We start from the raw sequence: 23,069 nt of genomic DNA on the forward strand, positions 1-23,069 counted from the left end.
AGCCATTCACTCATGCACCCACGAACACAAAAAGGAAACTTAGAAAACATGTTTGTGCATGCGAACAGATGTGTCAAGCGATGACGTGACAGTATGTATCTGCCACATGGGAAGTGCTGCTGCTCCATTCTGCTCCTAGGCTCAGAAGATTCTGAGGTAATTAAATAGAAGATATTTCATGAGCCGGCCCTTTGCTGTAATATGACTTCAATCGTTTGCTGTACTACTCATCGCATATATGCGACAAGTGTTCCGAGAATTGAACGGGAGAAAGATTGAGATGGAAATCTTAAGAAACATTCATCAGAACCTTTTAATGTGTTATAATATTTCTTTGCTGAGTAATACAGGAGTTTATCTCCAACGCATGAACAAGGACCTGTGTAGTCAAAGCGGATTGGGGGTATAAGATTAATTCAGTATTAAATATTGTTCAACATTCTCGGAATAGAATAGCAGCTAACTGTAAGCAGAAAACTATTAAAATTAATAAGAGAATATTGTAGGATGGGGGTTTATTAGAGGTACGGGGCGATCTAGAAGCCCGTCAGGAACAGTCCACGTATGAGTAGGTCCAGAGCACACACCGATAGCGATGTCACTGGCGACAGCGCACAGAAGCTTCTTCTTCGTCGTTGAATGTACGTCGTCGTCTTTACAAGGGCCCCCGGGGAGAAGAGGAGCCATCCTGGCGACTTACGGCATAGGCAAAATGGCAAGATTGTAATATTGTTCAAGGCGCTGACATGGACACTTTCGCGGCTGCGTCGACGGAAGTCAGCTGGGGCGTCAGCGGTTCCACAATGTAATATGCTGGAGAGATGCGCTCCAGGACACGGTAGGGGCCGTGATACATGGAAGTAAATTTCAACGATAGTCCGGGAGTCCCTGATAGAATCCAGAGCCACACAAGACTGCCAGAAGGGAACTGCGGTGTCGTCTGATGGTTGTCACGGCGGGATTTTTGGTGGGACTGGGTTTCAGTTGTGAAAAACCAGGCAATTTGGCGGCACTCTTCGGGCAGCTTCAGAAGTAGCGGTATACTCAAATGCGTCTGGTTGGTACGGAAGAATGGTATCTAGTGCAGCAGAGCGGTGACGGCCGTAAAGAAGATAGAATGGAGAGAAACCGGTAGCTGACTGTATAGCAAGCAGTATTGTAGGCGTACGTCACATGTGGACGGAGGAGATCCCAGTCAGTGGTCGGAGGAGACGTACTTAGATAGCATGTCACCAAGGGTACGGTTAAAGCGTTCAGTGAGTCCGTTAGTCTGCGGACGGTAGGCGGTAGAGGTTCGATGAAATATGTGGCACTTGTTCAATGGAGCTTTAACAAGGTCAGATAAAAAGACGTGTCCTCTTTCACTGAGTAGTTCATGAGGTGCGCCATGCGTAGGACGAATCGCTGCAAAATGAATGAGGCTACGTCTGACGCTGTGGAAGATGGGCCCAACGGTTTCCAGCGGCAGTGTACGGGCGCGGGTCGTATAAATCAATATTGACGCGATCAAAGGGGCGTGATGGGCAAGGTAACGGCTGCAACTCGCCAGCAGAAAGATGACTAGGGAACTTGCGACGTTGACAGACTAGGCAGGAGCGAACGTATTTGATGACAACGTTGTACATGCCCCTCCAGTAGTATCGCAAGCGTAGGCGATGGTATGTCTTGAACACTCCCGCATGGCCGCATTGTGGGTCAGCGTGAAAGTCGGAGATTTGCGAGCGTAGATGGAAAGGAATGACGAGCAACCATTTGCGGCCATTAGTACGGTAGTTGCGGCGATAAAGAAGGTTCTCGCGATTGGTAAAGTGCGATGCTTGGCGGCGAAGCGCACGCGATGGAGAAGCAGTCGATGGATCGGAGAGGAGATCGATAAGAGAAGCCAGGGGATGGCACTGGTGTGAAGTGACTTTGCCGAGGCATCCAGGATGGAAAGGCTCGCGACGTATGTTGCAAGGGAGCCAGAGCGGTAGACTCGTTTACATCAAATGCCTGTAGACGAAGAGCCCACCTAGCAAAACGGCCGGATGGGTCTTTCAAGGAGAAAAGCCAGCACAGCGCATGGCGGTCGGTCACAACTTCAAAGGGGCTGCTATAAACGTAAGAACGAAATTTGGTCAGAACCCAAACTAGTGCCAAACACTTTTTCAGTGACCAAGTAATTTATTTGACTCCGCCTTCGTGAGCGTTCGACTAGCATAGGCGACGACCTATTCAGAAAATCCCATTTCCGCTGAGCGAGTACAGCGCCGAGGCCGACACCACTGGCGCCGGTGTGTAGCTCAGTAGAGGCCGTCGGGTCGAGGTGACGCAGGACGGGTGGTGTCATGAGGAGGCGGCGCAACGTATTGAAGGCATCATCGCATGACGGTGACTAGGGCGAAAAGTCGGAACCGCCCGACAGAAGCTGCGTCACAGGGGCAGCAGTAGAGGCGAAGTAGTTTCGAATGAACCGACGAAAGTAGGGGCACAAGCCTAGGAAGCTTCGAAGGTCTTTGATGGATCTTGGCTTGGGAAAGGCAGCGACAGTACGAAGTTTGGCCGGGTCTGGAGTGACCCCTTCCTTGGAAACACCGTACTCTAAAATCGTCAGTGGACGGAAGGCAAAAAGACACTTCTTTATGTTTAGCTGCAATCCGGCATCGGAAATGCAGGTCAAAACTTGCTTCAGGCGGTAGTGATGTGTGTCAAAGTCAGGAGAAAAGACGACAATGTCGTCTAAATAGCAGGGACAGGTCTTCCATTTTAGTCCACTTAAAATGGTGTCCATCATTCTCTCAAATGTCGCAGGAGCATTCCAAAGGCCGAAAGGCATAACAGTAAATCTACACAGGCCGTCTGAAGTAACAAAAGTGGTCGGCCGCTTCTATAGGGACCTTCCAGTGCCCAGAATGTAAATCTAGAGAAGAAAAGAATTGAGCCCCTTGCAAGCAGTCCAGTGCGTCGTCTATGCGCGGAAGAGGATAGACGGTTTTCTTTGTACTCTTATTAAGTCGGCGGTAACCTACACCGAAGCGGATGGAACCATCCTTCTTTTTAACGAGCGCTACAGGCGAGGCCCAAGGGCTGTTTGACGGCTGAATGACGCCGTTCTTGAGCATCTTGTCGACTTGCTCTTCATTAACCTGGCGCTCTGTTGCAGAGACTCGGTGGAGCCGCTGTGGCAGTGGTGCATGGTCTCCAGTGTCGCTCCAATGAGTGACAGTTAAAATTTGGCCAAGGGAATTTTGATGAGAGTCGAAGGAGGAGCTGAACTGTTGAAGGAGGGCAAGAAGTTGTGCTCGCTGAAGCCCAGGAAGACTGGCGTCGATGGAGTGGTGGAACAGGTCTGTGGAAGAGGGAGGTGATACAGAAAGTGGATGGCTGAGTGCAGTTATGGCCTGGCGCGTCGTCCGTCTCTTCAATGAGAAGAGATGCGATGGGTTGTAGGCGCCGGATACATTCACCGTGGCGCAAAGCAGTTGGGTAGCTGAACGGGTTAGTGAGCCAAAGCGCAGAGGAGCCATCGGAAAAGCATGGGGCAACGGAAGGCACTTTCGGCGCAGAAATGCATGTGCTGGCGTGAAGAGGAAAGTTTAATCGCACACAGAGCCATAAGTGATATTTACAAGCAGGGACGAAGAAGGAGGAATGTTAATGTCTCCTGCGACGAGGGCTTTAGCGAATAGACTAGAAGGCCCGTTGTCTGACACCTGCTCGAGCAGCTCAAAAAATCCGACTTCAGCGCGAGCATAATCGATTATAGCGGCATGATGCGTCAGGAAATTCCAGCCTAAAATTACCGCGTGTGAGAAACTTGGCAGCAAAGGCGATTCTCGATCACTACTCGAGTGGTGCACGCTGCTAAAGGCTTGATTTGCTGAGCGCTGGCCGTTCGCAACGAAATTCCTACAGTTGGCGTCTTCACTTTGCATCTATTACCAAAACCACAGCACAAGTGTCAATTAGGGCCATGACATAAACACCTTCGACGAAAACGTAGGGTAGAGAATCGCGACAAAGCAGGAGCACTTGAGCGAAGTAACTAGCATGAACAAAATGTGGAGTGAACTTCGCAGGCGCTCTCCGCTCATAATTGAACAGTTCTTCAATACACCTTAAGAAGAAAACCCATAAGACATATACTTTCAACTGCTAGTCTACGTGGCAGTAATGTAGAGGCTGAAAAAATATTCAACTTAAACTGAGAGCCACCGCGAGGTACGGAAAACGAAATGCTAGGTGCAATGTTTGCGGGGACTACGGGGTAAGATAGACAGGAGCTCTGACTACGCTTTTGGAAGCGTCGAAAGTTTGCTACATCGGAGAAAGCTTGCCGGCGGATCCGATACATTTCGCTAGGATTTGTCACCGACACTGTTGAAGCGTGCCACCACCGCTCCGGCTGTTCCGTGCCGCTGCCGCGTCTGTCATCTGCTTCCAATCGCTGCACTTGCGTATCATCTACATCGCCGCGGGAATATATTCCTCGAAATTGCTTTGTTTGCATTTTCGAGCTGCACTGAGGTGTCGTCTGTTGCCTGCTTCATTGCGCATATTTCTTTTGGATTGGGGAACGAGGAAAGCATGACCAAAGCCACGTCGGCGAGAAAATGGGAGCGGAGGAAGAGAGTACAGTGCGAAGCTGAGTGCCGGACGCGGGCTAGGCGCTCGTGTAGCAAAATCGGCCGACGCAGAATGCTTTGCAACGCGCCAGAGTCGGCGCCCCTGTCTTATCTTATTCCGTGGTGGGCAATTAAAGACGACAGTAGCTCAAGCTTCTAGCACGAGGTAATGTTATCCTAGTCAGAATCAAAGTGAAATAAGCATGGACAGGGCACGTCCTTGTCTAAGAAAGCATAAAAAGTGCTCTAAGAATTCTAAAAGATTCGTTATTTAAAAATACACTTTTTAACACCCTGAACATAGTTAAAATATAGATCATTTATGAAAACGATGAGTAAAGTTGAGCATAGATGGGCTTTGCAAAAACTGAAAGTGCTGAAAATTCTCTTTGGAAACTGAAGCTACCGATTCGGTTGCCAAGGTAGCCATGAAAGGCACATCTGAGAGTGTGTGTTAGACTAGGATTAATCATGAATTGCGAAATATTTTGCACTGCTGATGAATTACGTCATTATGCAATAAGTATGACCTTTGATGTAGGTATTGACATGAATCGTTTGAGCTACAGGTTTAAACTACAGGCGTTGTTTGATGTAGGTACCAAACCCACATGTCAACTTGCTTGTTCCTCACACGTTTCCCAAGCCTCAGGCAGACGTTGCAAACACTCGAAAGTGATGTGGTGCAGAATGAATATAGTTTAGAATTAGTTTGCTTTGGCTAACGGGAGTTAACGTCCCAAAGCTGTTCAGGTTATGAGCGACATTATAACGGAAGGCTACACATAATTTAGACCACTCGCCTCTCATTAAAGTGCCCTAACATTACATAGCACATGAACGCCTTGCATTTAGCCTCGCTCGAAAGGCGATAGCAGTAGCTGAAAAAACACTGGTCGAAGTAATTATGCATAAAATATATTTCTATGCAAGACATTGTGTAATACAGAGTAATGAATCACTCACAGGCAGACACAAATGCACACACACACAATGGCGTGTACACGCGTTATAGCGACAGATGGTTTACACGTGGAGATTGGTTCTGCATCTGATCAGCATAATGCAAAAATGATTACGGCAAGGGCGTAGGTTTCAAAAAATATAACTTTACAACTAGCTGCAAATGTTACGCTGACTGGCGACAAGCGTTCTCAATGGAAAACAAGTATAGACACAGAACGAGGCGTTTCACTCACGGTGGCGATGACCATGAAGTAGCTCACGAATATGAGAACCATTTGGACCACGTCTGTCCACACCACCGCTCTGATGCCACCCTGCGGAAGGAAGTGAACTAGCTTAAGCAGTGCGCGTACTACACAACTTCTGTGCGAAGAAGCGCACTACAGGTGTTTGTGTACATTTCTTCAGAAATTACTACAAGGTTATTTAGTTAATTGCATTCGGTAGTGTATCAATATAATGGTTACCTCTTTTATTTAAATGCAAGAACGTGAAAAACGTTCTTCGTTGAGTAAGAACCAATTCAAGTGATTAAGTAGATGAGTCTAGAACAAGCAGGTGTTAGTTTGGGCTTGCGAAAATGCGCACGGAGGCACAGTCAATACTTGTAGGTGAAACCCTCAACATGCAAAATAAAAGTTACAGGTGCACCCACGCACCATATGCTCTTTAAACCATCTCACCTTAAAGAGGTTAATAGTGAGATGCTTTCTCGGTTACTTGAGCTCGAATTCCGGCGAGTCAGGTTTGTTCGGTATTTTCTTTCGTTTTCTTGATATTTTAGATAAACAGTGCCAAATGCCATAATAGCCAATATTAACCCAGAAACCACGCTTTGATTCCTTTCCGTTATAACGATTGTGTTTGTTTAGGAGACATGCATTTATATATTATGCCAGAAAAAATGGTACTTAAAACGGCTAATTGAATTATTTAATAAATTTTACGAAAGGCATTGTCTGCCATTCACATTTGGAGGAAATGAATGTTTCTAAATATTGTTCCAGGTATCCTCTGGAAGTCAAAAACTTTGCTGAAAATAGCTGCCGTTATAAGTGTAGCCAATTCTGCTACCTGCTGTTACTGGCTGAATTGTAAAACATGCGAGAAGTTCTTCCCCTCGTCCTAGTCCCGTCCTAGTATACCTTTGTATTCGTCTTCCTAAGAAGCGTGGAACATTTTCTTTTAGTTAAAATGCACGAACTAGCCAGGAAATCAGTTTTACGCCGGGAGGTCCATAGCCAGGGAAATTAAATAGCAACATGCAGCACGAAAAAAGGTGAAATTAAAAATGAAAGACCCTCCATATGCAATATGTTTTTCCTGTTTACAGATTTGCGCATTAAATATTAAGAGAAGTACTTAGGTGTGATCTGCGTGGCCGGGCTGTACAATGATAAATATTACGTGCGTTAAAGAGCTAAATGGTTTAACGAATGATAACAAAAATAACCAATAATGTGCGCCATTCCTGGCAGGAGCTAGCAATATTTTACCGTAAAATTGAAGGCAGTAAGGATCAAAGGTCACTAGCTTTTATACGCTTGCTTAATTAGTTAGTTGCCTCTAAATTCCTGTTGTTAAAACGTGCCTCAGAAAGCTCACGGAGTTAAATTTACCCAGCGCGAATTCACAAAACGGTGTTTCTGTGTGTGGTATTGTCGGCAAAATCATGTCAATTCTGGCATCCCAAATTAACAAGCGGCGTATGTGTTTCATGCTAAAAATGCAATTGCTGCCAAGATATTGTCACGGTGTTGGCGACAGGGGGTAGATTAACAGAGCCGGTACAGGTAGAATCACACGGTCCAAGGTTTTGATACGTCCTGCGAGTCCGGAGCCGATTCACTTCAACGTCGTCTTTCACTCTGAGCGCCCCCTGGCATTCCTCCCTCCTTAAGCGTAACGCACACAGTTACACGTGCACGCAAGCGTACAAAAGCAACCTCCCCCCCTCAAAAAAAAAAGTTTGTAGATGTAGTTTGTCAGTCACCGTGCAAAGTACGGCTTCAGTCGCAAGACATGAACTGTCTCTGGACGAGGTAGCCGACGGCCTGTGTGCTCTGATCCATCCGGGAGCACCTCGTAATTGACGTTACTGATGCGTCGCACGATTTTATACGGTCCGAAGTAGCGGCAAATTAGCTTGTCTGAAAGGCCGCGGCGTCGAACAGGAGTCCACACCCACACCTTGTCCCCGGTGTTGTAGGAAGCTTGTCTGTGGCGGAGGTTGTACCGGCGTGAATCCCTGTCCTGTTGCTGGGTGATGTGGACGCGTGCTAGTTGGCGTGCTTGCTCAGCATCTTGGGCAAACTGCTCGGCGTCAGAACAAAGTTCGGTATCTGTTTGGTAAGGGAGCATTGCGTCCAGCATCGTCCGAACCTCCCTGCCGTAAACGAGGCGAAACGGCGTGAAACGTGTGGTCTCTTGGACTGCCGTATTGTATGCGAACGTCACATATGGTACGATCGCATCCCAAGTCTTGTGCTGGGCGTCGACGTACATCGCCAGCATATCCGCGATGGTCTTATTAAGCCTTTCCGTCAGCCCATTGGTCTGCGGATGGTAAGCAGTAGCTTTTCGATGCGCCGTACCACTGAGATGAAAGACTTCGGCCATCATTTTTGAAGTAAAGGCAGTCCCTCTATCAGTAATAATACAGGTAGGAGCACCGTGCCGTAGTATGATCTGGTGTACAAAGAAATGGGCAACTTCAGACGCTGTACCACTAGGTAACGCTTTGGTCTCGGCATAGCGAGTCAGATAGTCTGTGGCGATGATTATCCAACGGTTGCCACCAGAGGACCGAGGGAAAGGACCGAGAAGGTCCATGCCGACTTGATCAAATGGTGCTCGTGGTGGTATTATGGGCATGAGGAGGCCCGCAGGCTTTGATTGCGGAACCTTCCGACGCTGACATTGCCGACAGCTCTTGACATAGCGCTTAACAACAGTGGCAAGGTTGGGCCAGTAGAATGTCTGTCGTATCCTAGCAAGTGTGCGAGAATAGCCCAAGTGGCCAGATGTTGGTTCATCGTGGCACGCGGAAAGGATTTCCTCTCTCAGAGCTGTGGGTACCACGAGGAGGTAGGTTCTTGACTCGGATCTAGAGTTCTGCTTATAAAGCACACCACCTCTCAGGCAGAAAGTTGAGAGGCTCCGTGAAAAGCACTTAGGTATGGTGGCTGGCTGACCTTCTAAATAATCAATCAGTGCTCGTAAATCTGGATCTGCACGCTGCTGATGTGACATATCTGAAGCATCAACAGCTCCGAGGAAACTGTCAGCGTCATCCGTGTCTGGTGGAGCGGGCTCGACAGGCGCGCGGGAGAGCGTGTCAGCATCTTCATGCTTAAGTCCGGACTTATAAACAATAGTGAGATCGAACTCCTGTAGGCGAAGGCTCCATCGCGCCAGGCGGCCGCATGGGTCACGCAGGTTGGCCAGCCAACACAAAGAATGGTGGTCAGTGACAACTTTAAATGGGCGACCATAAAGATAGGGGCGAAATTTCGCAGCAGCCCAAATAATGGCGAGGCATTCCTTTTCAGTAGTTGAATAGTTCGTCTCGGCGCGGGATAAAGTACGGCTGGCATAGGCGATGACTCGTTCAACACCCTCTTGACGTTGCACGAGAACCGCCCCAAGGCCAATGTTACTGGCGTCGGTGTGTATTTCTGTCTCCCCCTGCTCATCGAAATGGGCCAGAACAGGCGGCGATTGGAGACGGAGACGCAGCTCGGCAAAAGTAGCTTCTTGTTCGTGCGTCCAAACAAAAGGGGTGTCTCCCCGGGTGAGCTGAGTCAGCGGTTCAGCGAGATCAGCGAAGTTATCGATAAAACGCCGGTAGTAACTGCACAAGCCGAGAAATCGGCGAACAGCTTTCTTGTCACGTGGAATCGGAAATTCCGCAACAGCAGCAATCTTGTCAGGGTCGGGCTTCACGCCGGCGGCGCTGACGACATGGCCGAGAAATTTAAGCTCTCGGTAGCCAAAGTGGCATTTCTGTGGCTTAAGTGTCAAGTTAGCGGATCGAAGGGCTTCGAGTACTGACCGCAGGCGCTGAAGATGTTGTGCAAATGATTCTGCGAAGACCACCACGTCATCTAGGTAGACTAGACAACACTGCCATTTAAGGCCGGCGAGGACAGTGTCCATCATCCGCTGAAATGTGGCCGGCGCGGAACACAGGCCGAAAGGTAGAACTTTAAATTCGTAAAGGCCGTCGGGTGTGACGAAGGCCGTCTTCTCACGATCTCGCTCATCGACCTCAATCTGCCAGTAGCCACTTTTTAGATCGATGGACGAAAAATACTTTGCACGCCGAAGGCGGTCGAGAGAGTCGTCAATCCGCGGCAAGGGGTAGACATCCTTCTTGGTTACGGCGTTTAGTTTGCGGTAATCGACGCAAAAACGTAACGTGCCGTCTTTCTTTTTAACTAGAACGACCGGGGAGGACCACGGGCTATTGGAAGGCTGGATAACCTCATCTTCGAGCATTTCCTTAACTTGTGACCTAATAACTTCGCGCTCGGTCGAAGAGACGCGGTAGGGGTGCTGGCGGATTGGGCGCACATTAACGAACGTCACGATCTGGTGCTTGGCGATGGGAGTTTGATTCACTTTTGACGACGATGCAAAACACTCTTTGAATTCGAGTAACAATGAAAACAGCTGGTCGCGCTGGCTGACCGATAGCTCTGAGCTGACATCGAGATTGTCGAGGGATGTGGGCGGTGGCACGGTTTCTGCGGACAAGCACTCGGAGACATCAGATATGCGTTCGGCGAAAGCTACGGAAGTGTCACGAAAAAGGTGCCGATACTCGTGCGAAAAATTTGTAACAAGTACCTTGGAATGACCACGGTGAAGATGTATCAAACTGCGGGCCACGCAGACTCCTTGTGTCAACAGTAACGATACGTTAGTTTCGGCTATTGCGTCACCATCGTTAAGGGCATTGCATTTGACATTAACGAAGGTGCTGGTTCGGGGTGGCAGAGTGACACTGTCCTCATAAACTCGAAGCACATTGAGTGGTCGCTTTGCACCGCTGAGGGCCACTGCTTTTTCAGTAGAAAACGAGACCTTAGAATTCCGGAGGTCAATAATTGCGCCATATTCACGAAGGAAATCTACGCCCAGAATCAGGTCACGCGAACAGCTTTTCAGAACAAGGCAGCTTACCACAAATGTTGATTCTTGAATTTGAACTCTGGCCGTGCACATGCCCAGAGGAGTAATCAGATGACCACCCGCGGTGCGAACGTTTGTGCCAGCCCACGGTGTCAAAACCTTCTTGAGAACTGCGGCAAACTGGCTGCTCAAAATAGAATAATCAGCGCCAGTATCCAACAGAGCCCGAACATGGCGACCATCCAGTACTACGGGTATGTCCAACGAAATCTGCTCGCGAATGTCAGGCTTCTGAGTCTTTGAGTGCTCTGCGTTGGTGTACGCGGTCTGCTTCACCTGCAATTCGTCGTCGTTGCAGGTGCGTTGTTGCAGCGTCCGTTCCACCGGCAGTTCGTCGTCGTTGCGGGTGCCTTGTTGCGTCATGTGTCCCACCGGCAATTCGTCGCCGTTGCGGGTGCGCGGTTGCGTCGTTTGTTCCACCGGCAATTCGTCGTCGTTGCGGGTGCGTGGTTGCGTCGTTTGTTCCACCGGCAATTCGTCGTCGTTGCGGGTGCGTCGTTTCGTCGTCGATTCCACCGGCAATTCGTCGTGGTTGCAGGTGCGTCGTGGTGGCGTCGAGGTGGCAGTATGATCGGTAACCGCGGACTTTTCCAATGTCGATGCGTAGTCTTTCCGTGTCCGCATCAATGGGGGGTCTCCCGCGCCGCGATTTCCAGCGAGCCTACCCCCGAAGGTCGCTGGTTTCAGTTTTCCCTCTGGGGACTGGGCGAGCGGCCCTGCGCTGCCCATGAGGAACTCGTAGCAGATGGCGACGGGCGAGACCTGGGTGACGGTGATCTAGATGGTCGCAGACGAGACGGAACGATCCGGCGCTGATCATTGACGAAATCTTCAACGGCTCGAGGCCGTTCGCCGTAGCGAGGCCGCGGAGAATCAGCGGAAAACCCTTCGAGACCAAGTCGACGGTAGGGACAGCGCCGATAGACATGACCCGGTTCGCCGCAGTGAAAGCATAGCGGCCGTCGGTCGGGGGTACGCCACTCGTCTGCTTTCCGTGTAGGCGGTCGAGAATCTGTGACGTACTGGATCACGGGGGCTGCTGTTTTCGGCCCAGCTACGTTCGGAGGAATCAGGGACGGCGACGAGGGCGGAGAGTATTGCAGCACCTGGGAGTATGTAGGGCGGTGACACTCTGGTGGTGCAGGAGGAGGAGTAGGGCCAGGTTCACCGATTGGAAATGGAGGCCGGAGCGCTTGCTGTACCTCGTCGCGGACAACGCTGGCGATGGAGGAAGGAGCTGGTTGAGGTGTGCCATACATCAGTCGGAGTTCGTCGCGCACAACGGAACGTATGAGCTCCCGTAGCGCCGATGTGTCCATGCTGTGCGATGGGAACTCAGCAGAGACGGAGGCGGCGTGGATGGTGGGATCCCGTGCCGAAGCTCGCTGTTGAAGCACTTTCTCTATAGTGGATGTTTCAGCAAAGAATTCTGCAACAGTTTTCGGCGGGCTGCGCACCAGGCCAGCGAAAAGCTGCTCTTTGACGCCACGCATGAGGTAGCGCAGCTTTTTGTCCTCGGACATCGTAGGATCCGCACGCTTAAACAGGCGCGTCATGTCTTCTATATACGCCGCTACAGTTTCGTTAGGCATTTGGATCCGAGTGTGTAGAGCGCGTTCGGCCCGTTCGCGGCGATCTGAGCTTCCGTAAGTTGCCGCAAGATGACGTTTGAACTCACTCCAAGACCACAGCTGCTCTTCATGGTTCTCGAACCACGTCCGAGCGCCATCTTCGAGGCTGAAATATACATTTCGAAGCCGTGCAGCGTCATCCCAGAGGTTGAATGTAGCTACCCTTTCGTAGTGCTGCAACCAGTCGTCGACGTCTTCATAGGTGTCCCCGTGAAAGGTCTTTGGGACGCGGGGGTTTTGCAACGTCACGTAGGTGGGGGTCGTGCCAGGCATTGCGACGACGTCGTGGCTACTGGTAGTCATGCCCGAGGGGGAATACTCAGGTGGTAGGCCTCGTTGCCTGCGGCTAGTGCGGTGAACGGGCGTTTCCACGAATATATGACCAGCACTCCTGCTTAGCGTAGGGGTACGGGACATCAGACCTGACCTCCACCAGATTTGTCACGGTGTTGGCGACAGGGGGTAGATTAACAGAGCCGGTACAGGTAGAATCACACGGTCCAAGGTTTTGATACGTCCTGCGAGTCCGGAGCCGATTCACTTCAACGTCGTCTTTCACTCTGAGCGCCCCCTGGCAATATAAATAAGAAATGCTTGAAATCCAACTCGACGAGAATTTCTGTGTGAGTTCATTACTTTTAATGTTTGGATCAACGAAATAACTCAAGAACAAGGATTACCTTTTATTGTTGACAGTGTAAGATCGCGTGTAAGATTGCCCGTTAAAATTTAAAAAATAAGAAAGTTGAAGGGATTTCAAGTAAGCACAAGTCAAGTAATAAGCTTTATAAAGGACGCTTCATGTGCAATCCACCGGCGTATCTACAACAAAATATCTGTTTTAAGAAATTCAAACCTGGAAACCCTATGTAGAGACAGCCTTGGTGGCCCCTTCTGCGTATCCCCTTCCGGATTTTCGTGCGTGTGCATGTACTTGCGTACGTAATGTTTTACTTAATAACTATATAATGTGACAACCACTAATTAGCATTTGTTCATATGCTACAAATTATATGAAAGGAAACTCGATACTGATAAAACAATGATTGCCTATCTCGTAATCGAGAGCATATCTAAGCATGAAATGTTTACAGGAATAGAACGTTTTCGGCAGGAGTGAGCAGCCTTCTGCTGTGACGTAGAATTCGCAGAGGGATTGCTTTCTGCACGATGCTATATACCTACCTCTGTTTTCACCAGGCTACAATGTTCGGCTTAAGCGGCTGTGACGGTGACGGCAACGAAATGCAGGACGATGCAAAAGTGTACGCTACTACGACGCGATGTCGGCTTGACAAGAATGTAGGAGAATGCACTTATGTGACCGGCGTATGAAATGCGCATTGAGGATAGCAGGAAACTAGATGCTACTTACTATGGTTGTGTAGAAGGTGGACACAAAGCCGTTCAGCAGGATGGATGACCACACAGCTAGGCCAGTCACTGGAAAATAAAAAAGTTGTGTTTTACGTGCCGCTGAGCCAGTCCACTTGTGCGCCTTCGCCTATGCTGTTCACCCTCGGTTTATCCTCTCCCTCTCCACCTTTATCCTTGCCCACCTGACAGGCGTGCGTGATCCACAACTCTCGTGGTACTGCAAGGTTATTTTTATTTTGAATGGATCTAGGATGATTTTGATGCGTACTATAGGACCGCCCAACTATACTTTATAACTCATAAGCTATTTTGTTTGGAACTGGTGCTGTTTCGTAAAAAGGTTCTGTGCATGCTCATTGTATTTAAACTTTAATATCTATTAGGTCGAAATTTTACGCCCATTTCAGCTCCTTAAACTACACATGTTTTTCGTCCTCCATTTTGCTTCGTGCGAAGGCAGCTGAAATGCGCATGTGCTAACGACACGCGCAAGCTGACAGTCAGACCTAATATTGTGGTCGGTGAAATCCAAGGGCAGGGAAATGCGGCGGGAGCTCTGCCTGGGTACGGTTTCGCTATCGGCGAGAAGCTTCATGCATCCTGACGAGCGCAGATGGTGAGGCGGCACTCTACTAGGATGACAGAGCACTGAAGCGGCATTTACTGAGATGAATCAAGTGTTTTGCCACGCGCGTAGTCTTGTTTCTTGTACCACTCGGAACTGTTTTGCAGTGTGGTACTGCTATATTCACGCCGCATAGTGTTCAAGAAAGTATATGTTATTATTAAAGCTTCCACTCTCAAGAACATCCAGCGTTGGTGTTGTCGGCTACGTCGGTTTTGTGAGGGACAAACATGGACATGGCTCTGATAGGAGGTAGTATAGGTGCATGACTGGCATGCTCTGGTACTGACTGGTCGTACGGTTGGCTGACGTCATGCGACCGTATTACATGCCGATTTGTCAGGAGCTGCTTATTTGGGTCTGTCATTTCAGACGGGAGAGTGAGATCTGATTTTACTCTCCCGTCTGAAATGAGAGGCCCACACATCGTATACCTCAAGGCCACGAGGCAATGTCGTTAGCTTGGTTAAGAGGAGTCCTTTGTGGACATAGCCTTAGACAATAGTTATGCTGAGTATCTGCGATATATAAGAGGAATTGGAGAACTAATAATTAGGTGATTATTGAAGTAACTCAGACGAGCAGGGATCAGTAAGGAGAGAATTGGCAGGCGGAAACTACTAACGCCGTTACGTCATGGCTCCCTTCTCAAGCCGCAGCATAAGTGCTCATCCCGCCCCCTTCCCCAATCATAGAATTTTTCCAAACTGCATTGAATCGTTAAATCCTGCTACTTTGTAATCATAGCCTTGTCGGGAACCTCGATATCATGCACTCCTCCACATCTGCGTCTAATGTGCGTTTCAAAGGATTGCGCAGACTGTCGATACAGTCGGGTGAGGCCATAAATAGAGGTTCTATTCTTTAAACGGGACTTCGGTGTGTCACGAAATCAATTTTAAACTTTTCGCAGATTTGAGGTTCTTACAAAAGGAGTTACGTACAAATGGGACAATGTATTATTGATCGCTGCTGCAATTATTTTTGCAAGACCGCGAGCGATAGGAAAAGGGCGTGATTTCAGGCTCACAGCGCTTGATTGCTGTTTGTTTCTCCTGAAAAAGCACCTCGCGCAGTGCTCTCAGCACTAGTGGACTCTTGAAGCCATGTTTCACATAATGAAGCGGTGACCTTATAAACGCGGTGTCAATTCTTCGAGCACTAGCTCGATGAGCGGTGGGTGTTTTCATTGTTGAAAAAAGGGGTTGAAAATTCATCTGCTACTGGTTGAAAACGTCTTCGGGATGCAGCCGCCTGCGAAATGGCGATGTGAGCATTTGACAGCTACAGTCGTTGGTCGCATATGCCTGTCCCAAATATAAACTGCGCATGCCTCCCGAAAGCAGCTCCGGTTGCACCGATTGCAGATGCCAAGAACTGCGCGTGCCCAGCTGGGATGGTGGCTCGTTTTCAACCGTGGGAGAGTTGCACATGCGCAGAGCATCCTTGTGACAAAGGCGGATTGCGTTTTTTTATAAGGGCGCTTTGCTCATGCGTAATTAAACCGTGAAACTAGGTGCGGTGCGAGAGCTTGATGGAAATCTGCAAGCTTCGCAAGCATCATCCTCTAGGTTAGTTGTAAAGTAAAAATCAGTGTCCGGCCCACAAATGTATAGCAGAAGCCGCTGCTTAGTCACTTATCAGTACAGCGTGATGGAAAGGGGAGAGAGCAGGAGAAGAAATAAGCAGTCAGTCATATGGAAATGCAAATCAATTCGCTGTCCTTATTTCTTCTCTGTCTATTCCTAGTGTCAGCCTAAGAGTGCGCCCTGAGGGGTGCGGCTGAAACACACACGCTGATACATGTGCCGAGTTCTTGTAGACTTCTGGCAGCCTTGTCAGTTAACAATAGCCCATACCTCTACTCCGTGTTAATTTTTATCAAGTTTAGTGAAAATGCACCCTAAAACATGTTTCATTACCAAAACCGGCTGCATCGACAATGTTCTCGTCAGTATTCAGTATTGTGGCCGCTGTCTCATTTTATGCAGTTAGGCGCATTGCACGTAATTAAAAGAACAGCGCGCCTCTTCGCAGCAGAGGATACCTTCGTGCAGTTGCTGTACTTGTTCGCACTTTGTGGCGTTCTGTTAGTCACTGCCGCGCGCGGCATGCAAGGTTGCACATAAACGTGCCATAGCTTGGATCGAGATCTCTGTATGGGCTTGCTCTCATGGCGGGTTCTTGCGGTTCGGACCGACCTCGGTTGAACAAGGCTGTGTACTTGCGGAAGTCCCATATAGCTGCACGCACAACTCTAACGAAGAAGACCTGGGTCCAGCAGTTGTTTGTTTGCTGTTATCGCGCGTCGCCTAACAACAACTCGGAGCATTGCAGTCATCTGAGTAGGACGTCGCATTCCAAAGATGATTTGTCTGGACGTTGCTCTGAGCACGCACTGTTGCTTCTCAGGCGTCGTGGGCTCAACATGTTTTCTGGCCGGCTGCGGTGTCGTTGTTCAGCTAACTGTTTTACAGTTTAGAACAAGATTCATTGTGCACCAGCCTAGGTTGAAAGTAGCAAGATAAACTGCACGCACGTAATTGCCCAAAAGCATGCGCACATATTCAAGGACAGAGAGAAAGACGTACTTGCACTCACACAACGTAGCGACTACCTAAAATGATAAATATAACGCTCTAAATATTGTGGGAACGCTTAAGTAGGTGCAAGAATTGCTGCGAGGACATTATCATATAAACATTGTATATTGAAGTTGATTAGTAGCATTCACTTGTAGCGCAAACTTTTAGCAAGAAGTATAGACCTAAGTTGCAGTGCCATATAGAAAGGCTCTTAGTAGGGCAAATAAGGGGCAGTCCACCTGGATAGCACTAAATAAAAGGTGCAAGTAGTAGAGGCTAATATGCTACTGCAGCTGACTTGAAGGGTTAGGTGTTGCGTCACTGGTATGTGCGGCTGCTAGGGTACGAGGAAGATACATACACTGTTTAAATCACCAATGCTCTGCTATGTCAAATTTTGCCTACCGTAGTACTTGTGTGCTCGGTGCTAAACTGTCTTATTGGTTGACAGGCGCATTAAGTGCAAAGTTGTGATGTGACCTGGCGGTTTGCTGATTGGTCGGCGGGGTTTGTGATACCCCCTCCGCCAAGTTGCCTCTTCAGACCAAATTTTTCAGGGACAGACGGAGGACGCCACTAAGCTCTTGTCGGAATGTGGAGTGTATTAAATATAGTTTTCAATGCGATGATTATGTCGGCGGCGACTGTGTCAGTCACGCAGCGAGTTCTATTGTTTTCACGTTGTTAGCAAAGTGGTCTGCACGCTTTATTGTTTTGTTTTGTTGTATTCGGTTAATGCCGAAGTGAGCGATGTGCTGCACAACTATGCTTCACACACCGCTTCAGACCGAAATGATCGCCTTCCTTACCGCCACCAAGACACGGGTAAGCCGAAGAGACATTTTGGATGATGATAGCACGGACATTTGTAGGGTTTTAAATAGCATTGACGATACGCCTGGCAGTGTAGCTTTATTATCATCGCCCATTCGTTTCTGTCAGATGCGGTACCTATAATTCTTCCGGGGCACATGTCAAGTGCATTACAGCGTGTTTTTTTTTTTTTTTGCCACTTTGTGAAAGGCATCAAGAAATAATGAAGAGTTGCCAAATTATTCGAAATAAAACACGTGTACAAGCATTGGAGCTTTACAGATAATTGGTTGTGCTTCCAGCATCGGCACTACAGTATTCACAGGATGCATCCTCGTTCTGTAGTGAAACTAGCGTTACCAGTAGAACTGGTATCGTAAAAGGAAATTGAATTCTGTCTTTAGTGTTTAGAAGAGTTGTACAGTTAGGGTGGCAGTTATGATTTTATGCTGCTTTGTATGGGCCTTTAATCTGCTGCACACCTGTTTTCCACCGACTGCACACATTGTCGTGGAGTTGTGGTAATATCGACGCTGCGAGAAATGCGCCACTAGGTCCGCTGCACAAGGGTATGAAACGTATGAGGAACACCGTTACGTACCAGACCCAAGAGCCAGTGAAGGGCCGTACAGCACAACTCCCAAATAAAGCAGCTGGAAAATGAAATAATAACTGATGTAGTAACGATAGGCCAACCATCATTGCACACTGGAAAATCAAGCCGCTGATCTTGATACCAGAAGTGAACTCGCCAAAGAATACAGCAATGTCACTACGCGAAAATATGCGCTTTTTCTCCGTACAAAAAAACAAACAAACCAAGAAGATGCCCTCTTGATCCCACAGGCCAGTGAATATTTGAAGACGAGAGCTGTGAGCTATCTGCCCTTTTTCTTGCTGTTGTCTCGAAATGGCATAAAGTGCCCATTGCTCGTTTGTTCGGAAAGAAAGATCGCATTGATGTTCTCATTCTTGTTTTCTTGAACTTCATTCAGAAACAAAAACTTTGGACAGCCTAATTTTATAATGAAAACTTCTCCCTTACGTAGTGAAAACTCCTCTAAAGTGTTTATATTCAGATTTGTTGCTTTATGACGAGATAAAAAAAATAAATACGGACGTCTTGTAGGATCTATCTCTGGACGTTAGCAAATGCAAATCATTGCTCTTAACAAAAAGGACGAGTACATGGCCAGCTGACCACATTGACCATATTGGTTATAGTGAACGTCATGCTATTTTTAGCTTTGTTACTTTTCGTGAAAGGATGTCGTTGCAACGAAATTTATTTTTCCAAATATGGTCCCTGTTTGTGGCGACGAGAAATGAACTATAATTAGTTAAATATCTGTAGATATAGGTTTTAAATACTACTACTACTACTAGCTCCTCCTCCTGCTATTAATACTACTACTACTACTGCTACTACTACTGTAAAGTTTGCTACTAATATTATTATTACTACTGCTACAACCAGTACTACATTATGAAAAATACAAAACGATATTTACCGTTTGCACAATGAAGACGACAGATGCTATGCTTCTGACAGCCGTTGACATGAACCTCTTCTCCAGGTACTGGAATAGTGAAAAGCTGGTGTTAAATTTCAGACAGCCGTTGACAGGAACCTCTTCTCCAGGTACTGGAATAGTGAAAAGCTGGTGTTAAATTTATTAATCGCACCTAAAATGGCAACAGTGAGTTTTCTTTAAGGGACTTCTCTGCGAACGAGTGCATGTTGATCATTCTTGCTGTTCTACGTTAGAGTAGCAAAAGCACTATAGAAATGGAGCATAAATAAAATTGGGGGAGTAATTTTAAAGGGCACAAATTTTCATCCAAAGAAATTAATTCTTGATGTTTCGCGAACCTTGTAAATGTTTAAAGAAAATACGTAAAGTCATATTGAACCTTCAGATGGCAAAGCTGTAGTTAAGTCATAAATCTGGAAGCCAATTGCTGTCTTTATTGAGCGGAAATATATAATTATTTGTATACATTCGACATACATTTACGTGTATCCTTACTCTGATACTACCGCACGGTGCTAGGTAAATAATCACTTCAAGCACTATTTATGATCATAATTTCTTTTCGTCGCCTCCTCGGTTACTGCTACCTCTTTTTTATTTAGCTGTGGAGCGAAAAACAAGCATTGCGCATATTGTAGCCTACGCTTCATGTTTTAATTGCGTTCAAATCAGTGCCGAGGGAACATGTTGGTTTCATCGACAAGTTAACATACAGGCTGCTTCGCGAAATAATAGCCCTGCCAGATGGGTGAAAATATCTTAAATAATTGTAAGGAGGGTAATTATATGCAAAAAGGCACAACTGATCCTAGCATTCTGCCTGGAGAGTTCAAGGGGTACGTACGTCAGGCACTAGCGATCTGTTTCTGCAGTTGACCATGAAGGACCACTTTAAGTAAATGTGCAGGATATAACTTTGGCTAGCCTAGCATCCTTTCTTACGTGTCTGCTGGTATTTTATGAAAAAGAACTGGAACAGGGGTAAATGGGGTACGCCTCAGTTCGCAGATGAGCCAACGTTTCGACAAGTCCACTTCTCGAAACGTTGGCTCATCTGCGAACTGAGGCGTATCCCATTTACACTTGTTCAGTTCTTTTTCATACCGTGCAAACTATCTTCTTCCTTTCGTTCTGCTGGTACTTTAGTAAATCCTTGTCGTGCGCGAGTGCCTCAACAATGCAGCAGGCGATAACTGCGAGCTTGGAATTAATTGTGGTGTTTGTCTGCTAGGTCTACACTTCTTCAAATAATTACTGTTCCTTTTTCATTACATTAAGGGGAAAAAAAGATGCTTTGCCAGGAAGACAGGTGCCCTGAAGCCGTATGCTATGCGTGGTCTTTTGGCTTTACTTTAAGGGACTCTGGTGAAAAATCTTAAATATAATTAAGAAGGAACAAAGCTTTTCTTTACGCGCATAAATAAACAGAAATTGTCTAGCAATACTGAATGCTTAAAGGGTTTAGCTCTGCGCTTGCTGTGAGAGACGGCCCATTGCAAGTATACAACCTTTTTCGACTAGAGTTTTTTTGCTTTTTAGTTAGGTTGGTGTATGAGGTGGGAGGTACTGAATGCGACCGATGCTGTCTTGCTGAGATTTTAAGGGAAAATAAATACGACAGTGTTTCCTCTTTTTTCCTCTTTTTTTTTTGCATTACTACCTACTTGCAAAGCGAACTAGTCCCGTTCGAGCTAAATAACATATTCGTTCAATCAAAGTCCTCCTACGCACCTCGTTGATGCTTGTGATGTCCATCTTGTAGTACATTGGCAAGAACACAAACGCAGCAAGAAGCACGGAACATGCGCATGGTATAGAACTTATCCAAAACGTCGAGCCATGCACGAAAACTTCCGAGGGCAGTCCCAGAATGCCGATAGATGAGAGGTAGCTGGCCATCATTGACATGGAGACAGGGAACCAGTCCATCTCCCTGTTAGCCGTCAGGAACTGCTTGTTGGACTTGGTACGCCGGTCACGCCAGCCGAAGAAAACGCCGATGCCAGCCGACAACACGAGCGATGCTATGAGCACCACATAGTCCGCCACAGCGAAGTGAGATGCCGCCATCTTGCTGTTCGCTCTTGGAGAGTTTCATTAAGAACTCACACTTTTGTACCACTCTTTCCAGACGTCTTTCACGATATGAAAGTTCACTGAACAGCCGTTTCTTCTACCGATGACGCTTTGAGTAAAATTTTTAGCGCTACTACCATTCACGTTCTTTCAATCGGACCGTTGCATTCAACCGTTCGGTTATCGCGGTTTGTTTACGTTGTAATCTGAAACGTTGCTAAGATATAGCTAATTAACTTTTTGGACTTTCAGTCATGGTTACCGTCGTCGCTCCGCTATTGTTGGGTGCACGTCCGTATCGTGCCGTTCAGCGGTCTCGACTAATCACCGGACCCTTTGCTGCCCGCGTGTTGGGTGCCGCTGAACACGTTAGGAGTTCCGTATATGTTTCCTTTTCTCTTCTTTACGGCGAAGTCATGTATTGGCTCACTTTGTAGACCACTTTGTAGACCTCGTTCGGACAACTTTACTTTGCATAACCACTTGTTGGTGTGTGCCTCTGCTGTGCTCTTTTGACAATCATCCAAAACGAGCTTTCAAAATTTTGTTGAGCCGGTTTCTTTTTCAAGGAAGGCCTAAATGCCCGAAAACGTAGATCCAGTGCAAGTGTCCGAAGTTTTCAATTCAGGACAGCAAGTTGAGTTTAGGCACGATTTTCTCGAGGATATACAACTACATAATTTTCCACCTAAATGCTGTCTTTTTTCTTCCTGTTTTGAGAAACAGGGCTATTACCTGGTTTTTCTGGTCTTCACGTGTAAGCATGTATCTGTATCAAGGGCGTTCGTCTGTTGAAGAGCCGTTGAGCTGAAAACATCAGAAAGAAATTACTGATTAGAGAAGGTGCAGCGGCTAATAATATATATATATATATATATATATATATATATATATATATATATATATATATATATATATATATATAGATATATTACTCTTCATTCCACAGCAATAGACCGCAGTAATCCTTTAGCCACCATGGCGGGGCTCAGAGATTTTAAGGTTTTCTGTTTAAGCGGACCTAGAAAAACGTGATGTTTGAAAACAAGTGGCAAGGGAGCACGCCCGAATTCGCGTTGCTGATATTGACTCATCGGCATGCTGCAAATTATGACGTGAAAAGGACAACTGAGAATTTCGTCAAGCACAGATGATGGCTGGTGTACAGCTCTGTGACAAAAGTAAACTGTACGTGCTAATGTTGCAGTGTTCGGCTTGCGCTTGCCTCAGTTCCCGTTAGAGACGCGATCGTTTGATTCTCTAGTGAATATTTACAAATTTTCCTGGCATGTTGTTCCCTAGGTTCGATGAACAATCGTGAGGCTGTTCGCTCCATCTTTGCTACCAACGTACCGACGAAAATGCCATCTCTGCCATTCTGCCATCTTTCTGCAATCTCTGCTAACAATGGAAAATGTTTGTCATGAGCTGCATTTGGAATGCCGCGATGGTTACGCATTTTGCTCACCAGAGCCAGGTAAAGAACGAGCCTCTTGAACATAAATACTTGGATCAGTTCTAACCAAGAAGTGCGCTCTCCTGGGGCGCCTAAACAACCACACCTTATCAAGAAGTGTTTATATTGACAAGAAAATTCGCTCTAAGCATTTAGACGTCTCTGAAGTGCGGTAAGGCGAAAGCTCTTTCTGCGGCTCTTTTCC

The 23,069-nt window shown here is 47.2% G+C and overlaps 1 protein-coding gene across 1 annotated transcript in view; it reads right to left on the bottom strand.

Moving 5' to 3' along the window:
• LOC146209216 (sodium-coupled monocarboxylate transporter 1-like) overlaps positions 1-21,847 on the bottom strand; it is a 110,482-nt gene extending 88,635 nt beyond the window's left edge. The window contains exons 1-5 of the mRNA XM_084587372.1: positions 21,064-21,847; positions 19,309-19,377; positions 18,399-18,450; positions 13,773-13,840; positions 5,804-5,884 (exon numbers count right to left, since the gene is read on the bottom strand). Coding sequence (XP_084443498.1) covers positions 5,804-5,884; positions 13,773-13,840; positions 18,399-18,450; positions 19,309-19,377; positions 21,064-21,402 — 609 coding nt within the window. The 5' untranslated portion in view covers positions 21,403-21,847. The remainder of the gene's footprint in view (positions 1-5,803; positions 5,885-13,772; positions 13,841-18,398; positions 18,451-19,308; positions 19,378-21,063) is intronic.
• Positions 21,848-23,069: the final 1,222 nt, after the last annotated feature.

This window comes from Amblyomma maculatum, chromosome 1 (genome assembly GCF_055883805.1).
Source record: "Amblyomma maculatum isolate TAMU_Amacu chromosome 1, ASM5588380v1, whole genome shotgun sequence".
Lineage (NCBI taxonomy): Eukaryota > Metazoa > Arthropoda > Arachnida > Ixodida > Ixodidae > Amblyomma > Amblyomma maculatum.